Genomic DNA, 20722 nt, shown 5'->3' on the forward strand with positions numbered 1-20722 from the left:
CCATTTTCTACCTTTTGTCCCGCTTGGGACAAAAGGTAGAAAATGAATAATTAATAGAATGTATTTTTTTATATATCTATAGCTCCTGTAAATGTTCTGAACCTCAGTCCAAAACAGATGCACCATAGAGCAGGTCCATGTGGATGTACATTAGCCCGACTTCCCATAGCTGAGGTCATGCAAACTAGTTGAGACTGGATCAACAGCGCCTCTGCTGGCTGCAGCCAAGTAGTGGGCTTTTGTTTTGCCTCTGTTGCTTCAAGAAAATAACTTCAATATAGGGCTAGGCGATATGGCCTTTTTTTAATATCTCGATATTTTTAGGCCATATCGCGATACACGATATATATCTCGATATTTCGCCTCGACCTTCAATGAACACTTGATGCACATAATCACAGCAGTATGATGATTCTATGTGTCTACATTAAAACATTCTTGCTCATACTGCGTTAATATATGCTCATTTTAAACATAAACATAGGAAATCACAACTAAGTCAACTGACCAAAAACTGTATTTATTTAACAGTTATTAACCCATGGCACAAATGTTCATGTCATTTTCAAAACAGAAAGTGCAAGAATGTCAGAGACATTTTAAGTGTCAAATAAAAATGAGCTGCATAATAGGAAATCAAATTTGTTCGTCTTTCACTATGTGGTAGGTTACTACGGACGTTTTTAAATTCTGTTGTTGACTATTTTTTTCATACGGTGTGGATCTGGAAATGTTTGCCTCGGCATTTTGATGGTGTGGGCGTGTGGCACCGAACGGAGATGTTGACATGCGGAGTATGCACTCTTCATTCTCTAGCTAGTGACTTTTCAAATGATGCTACATTTTAGCAGTTATGCTACTTTTTGTAGCAATCCTTTTGGCCCACACTTGACAAATTACAGTTGTCTGTTCAACATATTCCCACTTGAAGCCAAACCATAGCCAGACGATGGACCCCCTGCTGTTTCTCTTGGGAATTAATTCTTCCTTCATTCGCACCTTCTTTCTCTCGTATTACCACTCGCACGGCTCTGCTAGCATCACAGCTGACGTTACCCATGCTGCTACCTCTCTGCTCCACGAGGGCGTAGAAGTATGTGACGTATGACGTGACATAATGTGACGTGTGTAAGAAGGTGCGCTTGTCTGTGAGAAGGAGACAGGAAAGAGCGAGAAGAGCCTGGAGTGTAATGCCCGCAGCTAAAAACAACTGCGTGAGAACGTATACTCGAATATCACGATATAGTCATTTTCTATATTGCACAGAGACAAACCCGCGATATATCGTGTATATCGATATATCGCCCAGCCCTACCTCAATACATTGAATTATTATGCATGAAGCAGTCATACACAGGAAAGCAAAGTACCAATAAAGTAAGAAAAGGACAGCTTGATGGGGTATGGCAGCATACTAGACAGTACTCATCCTACTGAACCTATACTGAATCCATTAAACTTACATACTTTTATTACATCAGAATCTCTCTGACACAAATATCTGGCCATGATTTCAGATGACATCAAGGAATATCCCCGACTGGTCATTGTCCAGATGTTTGTGTAGGGCTTCCTGTGCCTGTATAAACAAAGACACTTCCTCCACCCCTCAAGTCCTTAAGTGGTCACTGCTCAGCTCATATGAGCACTCCAACGTGACACAACACTTAAAACCGAACATGATAGCCCTTAGCGTTGCCAGATGGGATGTGACAAATTACCGTACCAGAATCTTAAAATTGTACTTTGATGAAAATTACTCAGGACCACTTACAACAGAAAAACATTAACACGGACCGTCTAATATAGTTTTTAATGCAGTTCTACCTTCAATAAATAATAGCACTGTTGCATGTGAAGATGCATTCTGTTTGAGTTTGTTAAAAGCCATGTATTAAAGGGCTCAAATTATGCTACATAATGGAATTTTTGGAATTATTAGTCGTACAAAGGGTGAAATTAGCGTACAAGTACGATAATCACTACATCTGAGAACGCTGCTACCAGTTATTACCTAACGTGACACTTTCACTCAATCCCTCGGACCAACCAACCAACATCCTGCAATTAGTAAGAAACGCTCAATCAAAATGAATGACATGTAAGAATATTAAGAATATTTATTACATTTCTTTTAGGAGTGTCTTTAGCTAATAATGATGTCGGACATTTGTCCGATCAGCAAAACAATAAGGATTCCATGGTCTAGCATGTAAAATGTGTAATATAGTCTCCTATTCAAGCAGTCCTGCAACATAGTTCACCTACTGAGTGGCCTAGTGGTTAGAGTGTCCGCCCTGAGATCGGTAGGTTGTGAGTCATACCAAAGACTATAAAAATGGGACTCATTACCTGCTTGCTTGGCACTCAGTATCAAGGGTTGGAATTGGGGGTTACATCACCAAAACTGATTCCCGGGCGTGGCCCCACTGCTCCCCTCTCCGACCAGGAGGTGATCAAGGGGATGGGTCAAATGCAGAGGACAAATTTAAAGGCCTACTGAAATGAGATTTTCTTATTTAAACGGGGATAGCAGGTCCATTCTATGTGTCATACTTGATCATTTCACGATATTGCCATATTTTTGCTGAAAGGATTTAGTAGAGAACATCCACGATAAAGTTCGCAACTTTCGGTCCTAAGACAAAAGCCCTGCCTCTACCGGAACTCGCAGACGATGATGTCGCAAGTGTGGGGGCTCCTCACATATTCACATTGATTTTAATGGGAGCCTCCAATAAACAGTGCTATTCGGACGGAGAAAACGACAATTTCCCCATTAATTTGAGCGAGGATGAAAGATTTGTGTTTGAGGATATTGATAGCGACGGACTAAAAAAAAGAAAAAAAAGACACGATTGGGACGGATTCCGATGTTTTTAGACACATTTAATAGGATAATTCTGGGAAATCCCTTATATTTCTATTGTGTTGCTAGTGTTTTAGTGAGTTAAATAGTACCTGATAGTCGGAAGGGTGTCTCCACGCGCAGTGTCTCAGGAGAGTCGACGGCAGCTATGGACAGCACAAGCTCAGCTTTTCTCCGGTAAGAAGCGACTTTTTAACCACAATTTTCTCACCGAAACCTGCTGGTTGACATTCCGTCTTGATTCATGCTCGCTCCATAGTAACGTTTCACCTCCAGGAATTTTAAACAAGGAATAACCGTGTGTTTGTGTGGTTAAAGGCTAAAGCTTCCCAACTCCATCTTTCTACTGTGACTTCTCCAATATTAATTGAACAAATTGCAAAAGACTCAGCAACACATATGTCCAAAGTACTGTGTAATTATGCCGTTTAAGCAGACGACATTTAGCTGTGTGTGTGTGTGTGTGTGTCTGCTTGTGTGTGTGTGTGTGCAGCGCTCATACTTCCTAAAAACCCGTGACGTCTTACGTACACGTCATCATTACACGACGTTTCCAGGACGAAACTCCCGAGAAATTTAAAATTGTAATTTAGTAAACTAAAAAGGCCGTATTGGCATGTGTTACAATGTTAATATTTCATCATTGATATATAAACTATCAGACTGCGTGGTGGGTAGTAGTGGGTTTCAGTAGGCCTTTAACCACACATAGTGTGTGTGTGACAATCATTGGTACTTTAACTTTAATTTATTTGGGAAAAGTCTGTCTTTTCTTGTATTTTAGTCAAGTAGTTTACAAAAAGTAAACATGTTTGACATCCTTAACTCAACGATATTGGAGCCTAAAACATTAATATAATATAAACAAATAACAACAATTAATAAGTATGGTTACATATTACTTACAAAGTCTCCCAGGCAAAAGAGTTTAAGAAAGTATGCAGTAACAAGTATGTCTGAATCATTCAACTGACTGTGTAATGATCTTAACTTAATGAATTATAGGTGTCACCGAAAAACTATTACTACTCCACTTCAAATTAAAGATAGCAGGGTTTCCAGGTTGAAATTGGCAAAAAAATATATTGCCACGGCCAAATAAAATCCGCCACATTTTGAAAATGTTTTTTTTTGTGAAAACAAATTCAGGTGACATAATGTATATGTGCGCATGCACCGATCTGCGCAAACTGCATATAAGCATCGCTCTCGAACTTTTTTTTAATTTACTCTCTTTATTTTTATTTGTTATTGTTGTATTTTTGGTTGGCACCTTTTTAAACTGTGTCCTCTCCATCTGTGCTTTCGGAGAGAAATGTGAAGAGTTTTACAAGTGGATCCTGCTCATTCATTCTCACCACCATTGCGCAGCAACCCAGTATTGGGACCATTTGTTCGCCCTGAAGCCAACCGACAACTTCTACAACACTAGTTATCCTTGTAGACATATGGAAACTCAGTGTGGCCGAGAAAAGAGACAGTTCAAGAGAGGAGTTTTAAGCCGTGTCACCCCACTCTCACCATAGGTAACGTGAAGTCACTGGGGTACTGTACATGATGGAGAGGCTAAAGGTGTTAGAAAGGTGTCAGCGGCAGTAATCAGGAGTGCTGCCTGATGTGATTTACTGAGACGAGGCTACATTAGGACGCTCCCGACACCAATGTCTCCCTGAACGGCTTTCACACTGTCAGGGCCTATCGGGATGCCACCGAGTGCGGTTAGAAGAAATGCGGTGGGTTTGCTGTCCTCATCAACAACAGATGGAGTCATCCCGGTCATGTAAGAATTAAACAACGTCTTTGTTGCCCACACATTGAATTGCTAACTGTGGGACTACGGTCATATAATTTACCCAGGTAGATACTGTATCTCACGCAATTGACGAGTGTGACGCCATACAGGCCGTCGTATCCAGACTACAGACTATGCACGGGTGATATGGACCAAAACTGATTTCCCAGTATTTTTAGACCGTATCGCTATATACGATTGTGGGAAGGGGGCCTGGCCTGCGGGCCTGCAGCAAGGCGGGGTGTGCCAGGACCGACCTCGAAGTCAGTGACAGGTGCGTAGATGGCCCACCTGGGCCTTGTTATCTAATCACCTGTCGCTCTGTATAAGCAGCAACCGGGAGGAGAGAGGTGGTTGGAGTGGGAGCCAGAGAAAGACACACGAACAGAGACACGCCGGACTGAAAAGTCCAAAAATATATTGCTGGAAAGCAATCCCTACATGTGTGCATGAGAATATAAACTGTCTTTGTAACAATGAAACGGGCTCGCCTGGAGGTGCTTGGTGGTCAGGACGACCCACTGGAAGAGAGCTTCCACAACGATATATATCAATATCTTAAACAAAACGTGCAGCGTTTAGTTCAAACTCAACACCACATTACTGTTACTACCAATAATCTTAAAATTACTTTTAGAAAGTAATTAATTATAGTTACTCGTTATTCAACCAAAAAAATAGTTTAATTACTAATAGAATTACTCTTTAATAAATGTAATTAATAACTGGGGAAAGTAATTCATGTGTTACTTAAAAAAAACTTTAAATATGCAGTTGAAAAAAGTTTTTAAGAGCAGCGCGTTCATCCGTGTGTGTGCCTTTAAAAGGCGGTGTCTGTTGCCAAACACATGTGACTTCAGTGAGGGTTTTGACCAAACTGTTTTTGTCAGCCTCAGCAGTTGGCCGTGGCAGTTTGTCAGCTCTGACGGCTGTTCTGTTGAATCTTTTCACCGACTTGGGTAAATAAAGTGGAGCCTCTGGTCGGTGTCTGCAACGTGCGGTGGCAACCCTTTCCGCGCACCGGACCCTTCCTCAGCTACGTTGCCTGCCGTACGTTGCCTACCTCGGCAACGTTGCTAAACCACACTGGCCGCAAACAACCGTAACGAAGGCACACCCGATGATACCGTTATGACGGTATTGTCTTAAATATATGTATCTCTTTTTTGTATACCGTATTTCCTGGAATTGCCGCAGGGCATATAGTATGTGCCTGCCTTGAATTACTGCCGGGTCAAACTCGCTTACCAAAATAATTAGCGCATGCTTGGTATTACCGCCTGGTCAAACTCGTGATGTCACGAGTGACACTTCCCCTGTCATCATTTTCAAAATGGAGGAGGCTGATTTCAATACCGGTAATTTGAAATCGCATAAAGGGAAGAAGATTAAGAGCTATTCAGAAGGATTTAAGGTCCAAGCTTACTTCACACCCAAATTTTTACTGCATACCTTTGGTAAGTGCCGGAGTGAGAAGAGGTTTTAAAATAATTAGCACATGCTTACTTTTACCGCATGCCTTTAGTAAGCGCAGGAGTGAGAAGAGGTTTTAAGGAAATACGGTAACTGAACTGTATCTCTCAAAGCCTCTGCCCCCCAGCTCTGTGGAGTCCTTCAACGGAGTCCTCTTGCTGTTAAAAGCGTCATGCGTCATTGCTGTACAAAGACTACGGACTGGTGTCATCAAAATATTTGATTTTTGTCTTGTTGTCATATGTACTCTGACACATTTGTGTACAAAATAAACAAGAGAATTCCCAAATAAGTAATTTTCCTGACAAAATATCAATGACCCTGACTTTCTGTTTGTTGAAAATTAAAATACAAACAATATCAAAATAACAGTTGGGCTGGAGTGTGTGCCACTTTTGTCGTCGTCTTCCGTAAAATCTTGCAATCTTTCGCCCGTCTTGATTGCCTCTCGAGGAAATCTGAAGAACCGTTTATCTTTTTCGCCATTTGGAATCGTTTGTACAGACGGAAACAACGCAAGCTTTGGGCATTTTTCTTCGAGAAAGGCAAAATGGTGTCTAGTACCCATTGAGAACAGACGCTTGAATGACCACCACGTATATTCAATGAGCTAGACATGAGCCAGATGTGATGTCATGTCCTGTAAATCCAAGCAATTTGATCATTTCTGTGTTTAGCCCACCGTACTTAATACCCTGAACTGGACTGCATTGTTTTTAATAATGCAAGACAGAGGAATGACAAACAATTACTTCTTGTCATGAAATGTAGTATAGTAATTATGATGTTTAGTATTTCGATTTTGTTATGCTGTAGATCAGGGGCCAAAGTTGAGATGCATGTAGTTGAGTGAACTGAATGTAGAAATGTGTGGTGCCTCACGCCAACTTCATGGCTGACGTACGCACATTTTTACAGGCTGTGGTTACTTTGGCAACACACATAGGTGATGCTGGGTTGCTGTTTAAATAAAGAAATAATATACTCCTCAGAATGATTTATGTGCACATCAGAAAAGTATTAACAAATTGACACACCCTGGGTGCGATTGAGGAATTTAACGATATAAACATTTCATATCACGGTTATTGTGACCAAAATTATCACGTTATCATTATTATATCAGTATTGTTGAATGTGCTAAAGATAACTTATGGCCATCCATCCATTTTTCCACAGCTCTTCCCTTTCAGGGTCGCAGGGATTCTGGAGCCTATCCCAGCTGTACTTGGGCGGAAGGCAGGGTACACAAGTCGCCACCTACACAAACTAGAATCTTTCAACCAAGTTTGTTTTTATTTTTGTTTTTTTAATAACTAAAATTAAGACACACAATATACTTTTTTTGCATAAGAAACATTAAATACTGTTCTGGCATCAGAAAAGCTGTCTTATTTTTATTTGTATATATTATATTCTACCATTTTAATGTGTAAATGTTTTAGATTGTTTTTTAATAAATGCAAATTGGGTGATCACGTCGCTTTACTTCTGGTTTATGTGACATCATGCGACTTCACTTCCTGTGGGAGACACCTCCTTCTGTTTCAACTCGCCATATGGATCGATCACTTTTTGCCACAACAGCACAGAGTTAGTTTAATGTCAATACTGTATCTTAGTTGTTTAGACCAGTGGTTCTCAACCTTTTTTCAGTGATGTACCCCCTGTGAACATTTTTTTTTAATTCAACTACCCCCTAATCAGAGCAAAGCATTTCTGGTTGAAAAAAAGAGAGAAAGAATTCAAATACAACGGCATAGCTCGGTTGGTAGAGCGGCCATGTCAGCAACTTGAGGGTTGCAGGTTCGATTCCCGCTTCCGCCATCCTAGTCACTGCCGTTGTGTCTTTGGGCAGGACACTTTACCCACCTGCTCCCAGTGCCAACCACAGTGGTTTAAATGCAACTTAGATATTGGGTTTCACTATGTAAAGCGCTTTGAGTCACTAGAGAAAAGCGCTATGTAAATATAATTCACTTCACTTCACATTTCTTCACAAAAAAAGAAATCTTTAACATCAATATTTATGGAACATGTCCACAAAAAATCTAGCTGTCAACACTGAATATTGCATTGATGCATTTTTGTTTCACAGTGTATGAACCTACATTCATATTTTGTTGAATTATTATTCAATAAATATATTCATAAAGGATTTTTTAATTGTTGCTATTTTTGTAATATCTTTTTTTTTTAAATCTCACGTACCCCTTGGCATACCTTAAAGTACCCCCAGGGGTACGCGTACCCCCATTTGAGAACCACTGGTTTAGACAGCAATGTGTTTATACGAGTTTAGATAGTGGTATGGTGTTTCTTGATGGGGAAAGACGTTAATGTCTCCTGTTTTGTTTGGGACGGTGTGGGGCGGTTGGGAGAGTGGCCATGCCAGCAACCTGAGGGTTTCTGGTTCGATGCCGAGCCTCTAACAACTTAGTCACATCCGTTGTGTCCTCGAGCAAGACACTTCAATCAATCAATCAAAGTTTACTTACATAGCTCTAAATCACGAATGTCTCAAAGGGCTGCACAAGCCACAACGACATCCTTGACACAGATCCCACATCTTCACCCTTGCTCCTGATAGGTCGTGGTTAGCGCCTTGCATGGTAGCTCCCGCCATCAGTGTGTGAATGTGTGTGTGAATGGGTGAATGTGGAAATAGTGTCAAAGCGCTTTGATTACCTTGAAGGTAAAAAAGCTCTATACACGTATAACTCATTTACCATTTCATGTTAGCATTTAAGCTAACAAGCAAGCTAACACCAGTCGGTCCATAATTCTGTCAAAGTGTGGTTATCAATTAATTTTTTTCCTAAATTTTAATTTCATATATGCCGCCACTATCCCTTTCCGTGTTGGTCCAGTCAGAAGTCAAATCATGCCGGTAATTAGTGCTAAAAGATTCAAATTTGATCCACTCGAAGATCGGAGCAATGACAGCTTCCTCTCTGCAACAAATGGCTGGCCAAAGCTCGGCCAAGACCCGCCTTAGGTTGCTTCTGATTGGTTTGTATTGCCTGGTGCCTTTGATTGATTGATTGATTGATTGATACTTTTATTAGTAGATTGAACAGTTCAGTACATATTCCGTACAATTGACCACTAAACGGTAACACCCGAATATGTTTTTCAACTTGTTTAAGTCGGGGTCCATGTTAATCAATTCATGGCCTTCCGTAGTGGGTTGAATTCAGGCTCAAGGGACTGATGAGATTGGTTAGCCCAGTCAGTTACGGCAAGCTGCGGGAACCCAAGTTTATTATCATGAAAAACATAAATGGAGATTATTGAATGGTAAAATATAAGCATGAGAAATGCCAATGGGCATGTGGCGTGGGAATAGTTTATATTGCGTGACTGTCACGCTCTAAGCATGAAGCTTGGTAGCTCTGATTTAAATACACACAAACGTTGATCCAACACACTGTAGTGTAGCTTATGAATGTAGGTAACATTGCCACTTACCGATTAGCAGCGCTAGTAGCCAGTTAGCACAATTTGCCAGCTAGCACAAGTTGCCAGCTAGCGCTAGTTGCCAGCTAGTGATTAGCAGCGCCAGTTACCAGCTAATGATTAGCACCCTCGTTGACAGATCGCTATTCGCATTGCTTTACTGTTTTATTTTAATATCGTAATGTTGCACAATAACAAGATACCTATAGGACCAGTTTCATAATTTACACAAGATATGTAATAGAGCAGATCTGGGAAAATTAAGGCCCAGGGGCCACATGCGGCCCGTGAAGCTTATTATTCTGGCCCGCCGGACAATCACAAATATTTTTTTTAGATCTTTAAGATAGAAACTGTAGCTGCTATTATGATGTGCAGTGATGTTTTCTAATGACCGTAAGTCTTCAACTATACAAAGCATTTCAATGGTTGAAATCTGCGCTTATGGATGATATACCAGTTACTATGGTAATCTAATTGGTTACTATGGTCAGCTAATTAGTTACTATGGTAATCTACGTCACAGCAGCTCAGACGAGGCACCAAGCAGTGTGGGTGGGAAGCGTTTGCACGGACGCGGAAGGAGCTTTTCTAACAAAGTTCTAAAGCTTAGGGACATATCAGATTGTAGGTGGGTTTATTTTGTACCCTTTGCGTTCATATTTCACTGTTTGTTGCATTTTTGTTGTGTTTCACTAGATTGTAAAACATGTCGATTGAAAGGGGGTATGACATTCATATTTTATCAATATTCAGTGTTTTATCCTTCATAGAAAAATGTAAAATCCCATTTTGTTTTTTAAGGCGGACTGTCAAAACGTTTTTAGCATTCAATCAGACATTATTGCAAAGTTTTGTATTAGTGTCCCTAAAAATAGATATACCGGCCCCCAGACACCTTTTTGTGGCCCCTGAGTCAAAATAATTACCCTGGCCTGTAATAGAGAGTTCCCGCTCCACCGATCCATTAGTTTAGGGGTCCTTGAGCTGAAAAATCTTAATCATAAATGTTAGTCTGTTATAGACTACATTAGCTAACTGAATTTATTATGCCAGAGTGCCTTGTTCCAAACTGTTCAATGGATAATGGATCCAAAGCAGTCAAAGGTTGGATAACATTTAACAGAGTTAAATGTTACTTACGCTTTGTGCATCGCTGGGATCCTTGTGCTTTACTCCATCCGTGACAGCACTGACCTCCACAGACATTCACTCTGCAAACACAAACACAGTGCTTAAATACAACACAAGATGCAGTCGTCTCTTCATTTCATCACTGTAACTTTAAAAACTTGTTTTTAGACATGATATACGAGTTCAAATTCAGTGACAGTTGATAACCCCCTGAAAGCAAGATTAATGTCTAAAAATGTTTTAATTTCATCAAAAAGAAGGATTCGAATAGTCAAGTTTCAGAAAATGACAAGAGTGAGACTTTAGAGTCATGATGCGTTTAAAAAATTGTTTGCCTTTTTAACACCGAATTGACCAGTTTTAAAGTCAATGTATACCTTAAGACTGATGTCCTCATCTACAGCAGCTCTCTTTGCACTGTAGCCTCCTAATGCTAGTCTTAATTAACCATAAATAATAATAAATAAAAATCATCTCCACTGTTTTCTTTGCTGGCTCTTCTGTCTCATCCTCTGCGTGTGTGTTTTTATTTTGTATCTCTTCTACAGCTCCATCCTCACTTTCCTCAGTCTCTTCTGATTTCTCTTCATCTTCCAGTGTTGCCAAATCTTTACGAAGGATAGTTTCTATTGAAAAAAGTTGCTGTATGACACCATTGCCTCATTTGCATAATTAATTACAATGTACGCTGTAGGAGAGAGGAATAACTTAGTGGGGGACATAAAACATGAGTTAAAAAACGCAAATTAGGATTAGAATTGTAAAGGAATATACTTCTGTTGATTCTTAGTTTAGATGGTGTGTTCATTGTTCTAAATTGTTAAATGTTAGAGAATTACACTTAATCACAAGACTGAATGAGTTGTGATATTCACAAACAAACAAACGCTATTGAGTGGCTTTCTGACATGAACAATAGGTTTATTTTTATTTTAAATGTGAGGATATGCACAGAGTGGGTGTGTGTCTCCTCTCTGCTCTGACTGAAGTGGAATGGAACTGTATTGTCATTGCACCTAAAAGGAAAGGCTCACCACAGCACCGCTTGTACGTTGAGGACATTGTTAGAGTGATACACACTTTCTTGTTTATCAAGTGAACTGAATGTAGAAATGTGCGCTAGATTTGTCGCTCGCCACTTTTGAGAAAATAAGTCACTAAGAGGAGTTGGAGACATTGTAGATTTAGCAACAAAGTCACCAAGTTGGCAACACTGCGCTGTGGTGTGTGTGAAAGATAGAGAGGACAAGACCCGCCTTACATTGCTTCTGATTGGTTTACATTGCGTGGTACCTTCCGTGGTTGGCTAGATTTAGGCACAACACCTTATAGATTTGTCTGGGATTCGTTATTTCAGTCAGGTACTCAGAGTTAATTGAAGCCGCAAAGAAAAAAAGTTTATTATTATGGGGGAAAAAAAGGGGGATGGAGAAATATAAGCGTGAGAAATGGTTTAAACTGTGTCGCTTTCATGCTCAAAGCCTGAGGCTCAGCAGCTCTGCCGGGGAATATGTATAATGACAAACGGTATTAATGATAAACCACAGTAACTCTCCCCATGGTTAATATGAGAGTCCTAAATTCAAATTGTTATTGATGACTGACAGCAGCACTTTGGTAAACTTACGAACCAGCTAGCTCGAGCTCGCTATCTAGCTTGCATGTTAAAATGAATCCAAGTGACGCCTTTCCCCATTAAGAAACATCATATCCAATTTTAAACTTGTATAAATGTGTGAGCAACTAAGATATTCAATTGTGTACATTAAACCTACGGGCTGTGCTCTTCTAGAGTGATGGAGCTGTGATTGGATGTGCAACACTCGTTTTCCCTAACGCACTAAAACCTCTACAAATCATAACAAAAGAAGATAAAGATATTTAAACACTCATTTAACCATAATAATTAGATGTCTGATAATGGCTTTTTTGCCGATATCCGATATTCCGTTATTGTCCAACTCTTAATTACCGATTCCGATATCAACCGATACCGATATATACAGTCATGGAATTAACACATTATTATGCCTAATTTTGTTTTGATGCCCCGCTTAATGCATTAAAAAATGTAACAAGGTTTTCCAAAAGAAATCAACTCAAGTTATGGAAAAAAATGCCAACTTTTTTTAACATGCCTCCAAACAGCAGCTTGGAAATTGGGACATGCTTTCCCTGAGACAGCATAACGAGGTTGAAGTGGGCTGGGTTGGGAGGGGTGTTGTTGGTGTAGCGGGGGGAAGAGTTAGTGCTGCAAGGGGGGTCTGGGTATTTGTTCTGTTGTGTTTATATTGTGTTACGGTGCGGATGTTCTCCCGAAATTTGTTTGTCAATCTTGTTTGGTATGGGTTCACAGTGTGGCGCATATTTGTAACAGTGTTAAAGTTGTTTATACGGCCACCCTCAGTGTGACCTGTATGGCTGTTGACCAAGTATAACTTGCATTCACTTGTGTGTGTGAAAAGCCGTAGTGCGCCTTTAAGGTTTATTGGCGCTCTGGACTATTCCCTACGTCCGTGTACCACTCCATACAGCGGCGTTTTAAAAAGTCAAAAATTTGTTTTTTGAAACCGATATCGATAATTTCCAATATCACATCTTAAAGCATTTATTGGCCGATAATATCGGCAGTCCGATATAATCGGACATCTCTAATAATAATAAATATTTAATTTTAATGTTTCTTCTGCCAATAAAATAAATTGTAAAGTACTTTATTTTTGAAAAAACACTTAAAAAATGTCTGTACGTGTATTAGTACTTTTTGTGTATAAATACTTTATAAGCACTTTCAACAATCCCACAATAATAATGTTTCAGTTATGAAATGTTCATATCGTTACATCCATCCTAACGAGTAACCCAACTTGGGAGTGTTTTGAGATGCGAGCTGTCTCTTAGCTAATTGTTATGCTTTTAATGAAATTCCCCACCACAAGTTGGCGTACACACAGAAGCTCGTAAGACCCGACTAAAACATTCGGTTTTACTCTCTAGCATTAGTTTATAGCTAAGGAACGACATTAAATTGTTTTTCCAAGCATGGGAAGGAAGAAATTGAGTGAAAAACAATGCTGAGAAGAAGTGGATGATAGTCCTTGAATTGAAGAAAGAAATGGAAGAATGGATGGATCTTTATTGTCATTGCACAAGTACAAATAAATGTTGTTTTCAGCACAAACCCGTTCAAGATTAGACAAACGAACGCTGTACAGAGTTACACAACAAGAACGCTAATGGTTTGTCACTACGGCGCTCTGTAAAAGGTGAGAAAAAGGTAGACACAGCCATTGAAGAGGAGTGGACCAACATTCCACAGGCTACAATCAACAAGCTGATATGCGAAGGAGATATGTTGCACTGCATGAGGCAAATGGTGGTCACACCTGATACCGACTGCTTTTCTGACCCCCCAGACACATAATAAAGCATAAATGCCCATTCCAGAGTGGCCTTATATTGTTGATAGCCTAAAGCACACCTGTGCAATAATCAGGATGTTTAATCAGCACCTTGATATGCCACACCTGTGGGGCGGGACGGACTATCTTGGTAAACAAGAAATTCTCTCTAACACAGATTTAGACATATTTGTGAATAATATTTGAGAGGAATAGGTCTTTTGTTTGTATGGTACAAGTGTTAGATTTTTGAGTTCAACTCATGAAAAATGGTAGCAAACACAAAACTTTTGCATTTATATTTGTGTTCAGTATATGGGCCTTGTAATGAAGGCAACATATGTGGAATATCTCATTTATGGTGGACACAAGAAACCAATAGTCCTGAGGTGGGGCCGTGACATAATTATATATAATATAATTATATAATATTATAATATAATAATAATAAAGACCGTGGACTCATTCAAGTACCTCAGGGTTTGGGTGGAGAATAAGCTGGACTGGACTGTTAACACGGACCACCAGTACAAGAAAGGACAGAGCAGGCTGTACTTCCTCAGGAGACTGCACTCCTTCAACATCTGCAAAAAACTCCTGTGGACGTACTACCAGTCTGTGGTTGCCAGTGTTCTGTTCTACATGGTAGTGTGCTGGGGGGGCAGTACATCTAAGAAGGACAGCTCCAGACTTGAGAAACTGATCAGGCGGGCCAGTTCTACAATCGGAATGAAACTGGACACACTGGTGACGATGGCAGAGAAGAAGACTGTTGACAAACTAGTGAGCATCCTGGATGATGCCAGTCACCCTCTGCATAGCGTTATCAGTAGCCAGAGGAGCCTGTTCAGTGCTAGACTGCTTCATCCCAAGTGCAGGACTAATAGACTCAAAAACTCCTTTGTCCCACACGCCATTAGACTGTACAACTCCTCGCTGGCGAGGGGGGCAGGGGGTACTAGGATGACAGGGGATGCAAAACAATAACAGTGCAATACGTTTTCATAACATGGTCACTACTGCCTACTTTGTCTTGTTATATTCTTATTTTATTGTTATATTTGTATTCCCATTGTTGCTTTTTAGTTTTTATTCTTATTGTAATATTTCTCTATTTTGTTTCCATTTAAACCCTCATTATTTACTTTTTACTTTTATTTAAATTGATCTCAACACTGTACACTGCTGCTGGAATTTTAATTTTCCTGAAGGAACTCTCCTGAATGAATCAATAAAGTACTATCTATCTATCTATCTATCTATCTATCTATCTAATTGTTTGAGGCATGCAATATAGAGGCACCTTTAAGCACTTCCTGAAGAACATGCTCATGTTGGTTGTCTTTAAATAAAGACTCGAAAGAAACAGCAACTGTGTGTTCCTTGCATTTGCCACATTGGTTACACTGACGAGCACGCTCCTGCACGCTACAGTGGCGAACAAACTCCCGCAGCCCAGAATGAGTTTTGTGGCAGACACGCTACCAAAGTTTTCACTGAGCGAACCGGCCTCGTGAAAGCAACTGGCAAATAAAATTAGTCACTCAGTATTATAAAACAAGTGTACGAATATTTAAATTATCGGCTATTTGGAGACAATATATCCAAAGTTGAATTTGAAGAAGATAACATTCAGTGCAGAATAACGCCATTATTGTTTTTCCCTATGATTTTTTTTTTGGTGTTTGAAGATAATTCCCAAAGAGCAGCAACACTTGAAATAGACACATTAAGTATGTTTACAGACACATTATTGATTGATAGAAACTCTTATAAGTAGATTGCACAGTACAGTATATATTCCGTACAATTGACCACTAAATGGGAACACCCGAATAAGTTTTTCAACTTGTTTAAGTCGGGGGCCACGTTAATCAATTCATGGTAAGTATCAAGTATGTTTATACAAAGTATCGGTGAAGGATCGGTATTGCCGATACCAGCCTGAATTTTGTTGGATCGCAAAGAAAATCAGTGGTATCGCACATCAATAGCGCTTACCCAGGTCCATGAGACTTCCGCAACGGGCTCCATTGAGGTGCTGAGAGGTCGCCTTTTCAGGGCCACATCTTCCTGCCTCCTCCCATGCAGCCAGAACAACGGGAGAAACTTCCCGCCTGAGCATGTCTGCAACATCTGTCTCGTCTAACAGCCGTTATTGGAGAATCGGAGTCAGAGCTGAGAAGTGGGCGGCGTGGCGCAGTGGGAGAGTGGCCGTGCGCAACCCGAGGGTCACTGGTTCAAATCCCACCTAGAACCAACCTCGTCACGTCCGTTGTGTCCTGAGCAAGACACTTCACCCTTGCTCCTGATGGGTGCTGCTTGGCGCCTTGCATGGCAGCTCCCTCCATCAGTGTGTGAATGTGTGTGTGAATGGGTAAATGTGGAAGTAGTGTCAAAGCGCTTTGAGTACCTTGAAGGTAGAAAAGCGCTATACAAGTACAACCCATTTATCATTTATAAGTGCAAATTGAATTCACCATTGGGTGCTTCATGGACAGGGGATATCTCAAAACCGATCCTGCCAAGATCCAGGCAGTGGTCAGGAAGATTGCAAAGGTTTTTCAGTTTTGCTAACTTCTATAGGTGATTCACTCGCATCCACTCACATCCACTAAAATACATTTCAAGTGCACCCTAGAAGCCGAGACCACCTTGTCTTTGCTAAGACAACTGTTTACTAAACCAACAAATGTTAACTAAAGCTTCAACTTCTCGATTACCTACAGACCCGACTCCCGCAACACCAAGACTGATGAGCTCAACAGAATCTACTGTCTTTCCGCTGAGGAGACCACTCTGGAGACCATTAAACCTGTGGCTCTAGTGATCGAAGCACTCTAATGGAAGGTGGAGAGAAAGGTAGCCAATGTTTCTACCAAGACCATGGTCCGAGACGACATTCCTGTAGGCAACATGTTCCTCCCCAATGACCTGAGGTCTGAAGTCCTGCAGTGGGAACACACATCTAAAGTGTCTTGTCATCCTGGCTTAAGGCGCACTTTGTTCTTGGTCCCACAGAGCTTTTGGTGTTTACCGATGGGAAGAGATGTCAAGGACTTTGTCAACGCCTGATTTATCTGTGCCAGAGGCAAGGCCTTTCGTCATCCTCTCGCCTGTCTTCTTCACCCACTACACCCACAGTACATTGGAATTCATTGGGCAACTGTTTCATTCTTAATGTGGTCGATTTTCAAATATGACACACTTAATTACCCTGTCTAAACTACCTACATACCATTCTTGGCCCTCTGTACATTTGTATTTGTCTACAACACATTATAAGGACCAAATAAACACGTCCCGGATGAGAACATTGCACAAAAAAATCAAAGAAAATAATAGAACCAGTCTGTGGAAGGGGCGTGGTCAACGCGTCACCTGCGGGCAGGGCATGTGCAGGAACCGGCTGTGGAGCAGATGCCAGGTGAGTGGATATCTCAGCTGGAACGAGTTATCTAATCACCTGTCTCTTTATTAGCAGGGTTGGTGACCGCAGCAGGGGGCTGAAAAGCCAGAGGACCTGAAGCTGGAGAGCTGAAAAGCTAGAAAAAGCTGAAAAGCCAGAGCAGGAAGGAGGAAAGACTTTGGGAGGGAATTGAAAGGAGGAAGAGACTTTGTAATACTGAAAATAAAAAGACATTGTAACCTTGGCAACCAGCCTGGCCACAGTCTGTCGGTCCTGACAAGAACCCTGCATCACAGATCTGTCACACAGTCCAATTACCCCCACAAATTGGACCTGACGAACAAAATGGACGCCATTCTATGTGAGGATATTTGTTTGTCCTGTTATGATGAACTTGTGTACACATTTCTTGAAAGAATGATACATTTTCAAGTGTGTTTAGTTAGCAAAATAATAATAATATTGTTAAAATATAAGAACAAAAGTAAATAATTATATATCCAAGCAGTTAGATTAGATATTACACTAATTTTCTTTGCTACTGTAACCAGTGTTGGTAAAAAAAAATGTTTAAATTTGTAACATAGACCTCCAAGTAGAGAGGCCTTTGGCGGGCCTTGAAGGCCTCGACAAGACAAGTCCCAGGCTGCACAGGGTCATCCTGCATACCTGTGTTAGGTAGGCCCGGTGGCTCAGGCAACTGTGCAACAGGGCAACCCTAGTCGCCATCAGTGTGTTGCGGGTCCACTGCCTGATCTGAAGTGGACGGCAGCAACACTCGTCTCAAGCGGCTGGCCTGCAAATGTGAGCCGTCACAAAGGCAAAAGTTGGCTGTTCCCAATTGTTTGGCGTTCCAGCGTGCTGAGGGAGGCCGTGTAGCTCCTCGCAGATGTCAAGCTGGACGTGTGACCACTGTCCTGACGAATGGGGTAGAGGCTACAAATGTGGAGACGGGGGTGAGCCAGTCTTGCCACAGGTGAGGCATGCTGTACAGTCCTTTACCAGAGCCTCCAGGTCTCTGTCGATACCTGGCCACCAGATCAGACCCCTACAGCGTTGCTTGACCCTGACGATACCCAGATGGCCCTCGCGCAACATAGCCAGGACTTGTGCCCTCGAGGCGTAGGGCACCACAGTGCACAGCCCTGGTGCCACATAGATATCTTTTTAACAGGAAAGATTGCCCTTGACGCGATGGAAAGGTGCTAGGTCCTCTGGCACTTTTATTGGCCAACGCTCTCGGATGAACAAATGTAGCTATGTGAACAAAGGGTCCTGTGCTGACGGAGCTTGGAGCTCCTGCTGTGACACAGCTGCTTGAAGGGCTGCGTGTAGCATGAGGACCAGGTCCGGCTCAAAGGGGTCGGAGTGGTGTTTGGCACGGTGCTGGGTGTGGCTCTGGAGAGCAAGTCATCGTCAGGAGGGCTGTTAGTGTCTGATGGTCCGTGGTCTAGCCAGGGCGTGGACGCAGTCAGTATGATGGAGCATGCATTGTCCGTAATGGAGAAGCCCAGCGCACAAAAGAGGTCAAAACCCAGCAGGTTAGCACTGTATCAAGATACCTGGAATGGGAATGTTGGGAGGGCTCTGGAGTCATAGCGCACAGAGAAGTTGGCAGAGCCCACCAGGCCGCCCCCTTTCCCCAGAGAGAAGTTGTACAGTCTAATGGCGTGTGGGACAAAGGAGTTTGTGAGTCTATTAGTCCTGCACTTGGGATGAAGCAGCCTAGCACTGAACAGGCTCCTCTGGCTACTGATAACGCTATGCAGAGGGTGACTGGCATCATCCAGGATGCTCACTAGCTTGTCCACAGTCCTCTTCTCTACCACCGTCACCAGTGAGTTCAGTTTCATTCCGATTGTAGAACCGAATATATATTGATGCAGTTTTACATTTGTTTTTGTTACACTAAATCAATTTGCAACTTTAAAAAAATAACTATTCATTTGTAATAGGAAAGAGTTAACTTAATGTAGAAATGTATTAAATTAATGAAAATGTGTGCAAAACTGGACCATAAGTGCACAATAATAAAGGAGCTGGTCGGATCTCTCAGTAAGGTGGCTCGCTATAGTCAGAAAAATTTTTGAATTGTCTGCATTACTTTATTTACAATTTAAAAAATCAATTATCGATTATTCACGTTTACTAATCGATTCTATAATTGTTCATGTCCGTATTGTGATGCATCTAAAAGTCGATTATTTCCCTCATCTTTAGTGTCCATGGCCGGACAGCTCTTCTCCTGCTCTAATTGATTCAAGGCTGTGCGCTTAGCTTTTTCACTAGTACAGTGGTTTTTAACCTTGTTGGAGGTTCCGAACCCTACCAGTTTCATACGCACATTCACCGAACCCTTCTTTTGTGAACATATTTTTTATTTTTTTTCAAATTCAAGACAAAGTTATATGTTATTTTTTCCTGGTGTAGAAAAATTAACCGTGCAGGAATTCACAACAAATTACACACCTGCAAACCAGTGTGACTTCTGCTGTTGCCATATCCATGATACGCCGATATGGAGAAGTTTTTATTTACACGATGAGTCCATACTTGCCAACCCTCCCGATTTTTCCCGGAGAATCCCGAATTCCAGTGACCCTCCCGAAAATCTCCCGGGGCAACCATTATCCTTTGTCGTCCTCTACAACCTGTCGTCACGTCCTATTTTCCTCCACACAAACGGCGTGTCGGCGCATACACATCATTTATGTGGCTTTTACACAGACTTAAATGAATGAAATGCATACTTTGTCAACAACCATGCAGGTCACACTGAGGGTAGCCATATAAACAACTTTAACACTGTCACAAATACGCGCCACACTGTGAACCCACACCAAACAAGAATGACAAACACATAACGTAACAAATACCCGGACCCCTTGCAGCACTAACTCTTTCGGGACCTACAATATACACCCCTGCTACCACCAAACCCCGCCCAACTCAACTACGCCTACCCCCCCTCCACCTCAACCCTCACTCCCCCCATCTCCCTAATTCTAAGGTCTCAAAGCTGGAAAGTATGGATGAGTCGGGTATGTCTTGACTGGCCGAACCCCTGAGGCCGAATTCACCGAACCCCTAGGGTTCGATCGAACCCAGGTTAAGAACCACTGCACTAGTAGCACCGGTGTTGCTAAATGAGAAAAAAATAGCAGCACAGAATTTATTTTGTAGCA

General features: G+C 41.4%; 1 protein-coding gene and 1 long non-coding RNA gene across 4 annotated transcripts in view; one reads left to right on the forward strand and one right to left on the reverse strand.

Moving 5' to 3' along the window:
* The window catches only part of LOC133559372 (uncharacterized), a 46692-nt gene extending 28856 nt beyond the window's left edge, over positions 1-17836 (forward strand). Inside the window, exons 2-3 of the long non-coding RNA XR_009808159.1 lie at positions 16858-17067; positions 17150-17836. This is a non-coding gene — a long non-coding RNA (uncharacterized LOC133559372). The remainder of the gene's footprint in view (positions 1-16857; positions 17068-17149) is intronic.
* ltbp1 (latent transforming growth factor beta binding protein 1) overlaps positions 1-20722 on the reverse strand; it is a 288869-nt gene that overhangs the window by 256533 nt on the left and 11614 nt on the right. For all 3 annotated transcript variants that reach the window (XR_009808158.1, XM_061911089.1, XM_061911090.1), the window contains exon 2: positions 10737-10807. Coding sequence is in view for 2 of the 3 variants with exons in the window: in XM_061911089.1 (XP_061767073.1) it covers positions 10737-10807 (71 nt within the window). In the remaining variant the exon portion in view is untranslated. The remainder of the gene's footprint in view (positions 1-10736; positions 10808-20722) is intronic.

This window comes from Nerophis ophidion, linkage group LG09 (genome assembly GCF_033978795.1).
Source record: "Nerophis ophidion isolate RoL-2023_Sa linkage group LG09, RoL_Noph_v1.0, whole genome shotgun sequence".
In the NCBI taxonomy this organism is placed as follows: Eukaryota; Metazoa; Chordata; class Actinopteri; order Syngnathiformes; family Syngnathidae; genus Nerophis; species Nerophis ophidion.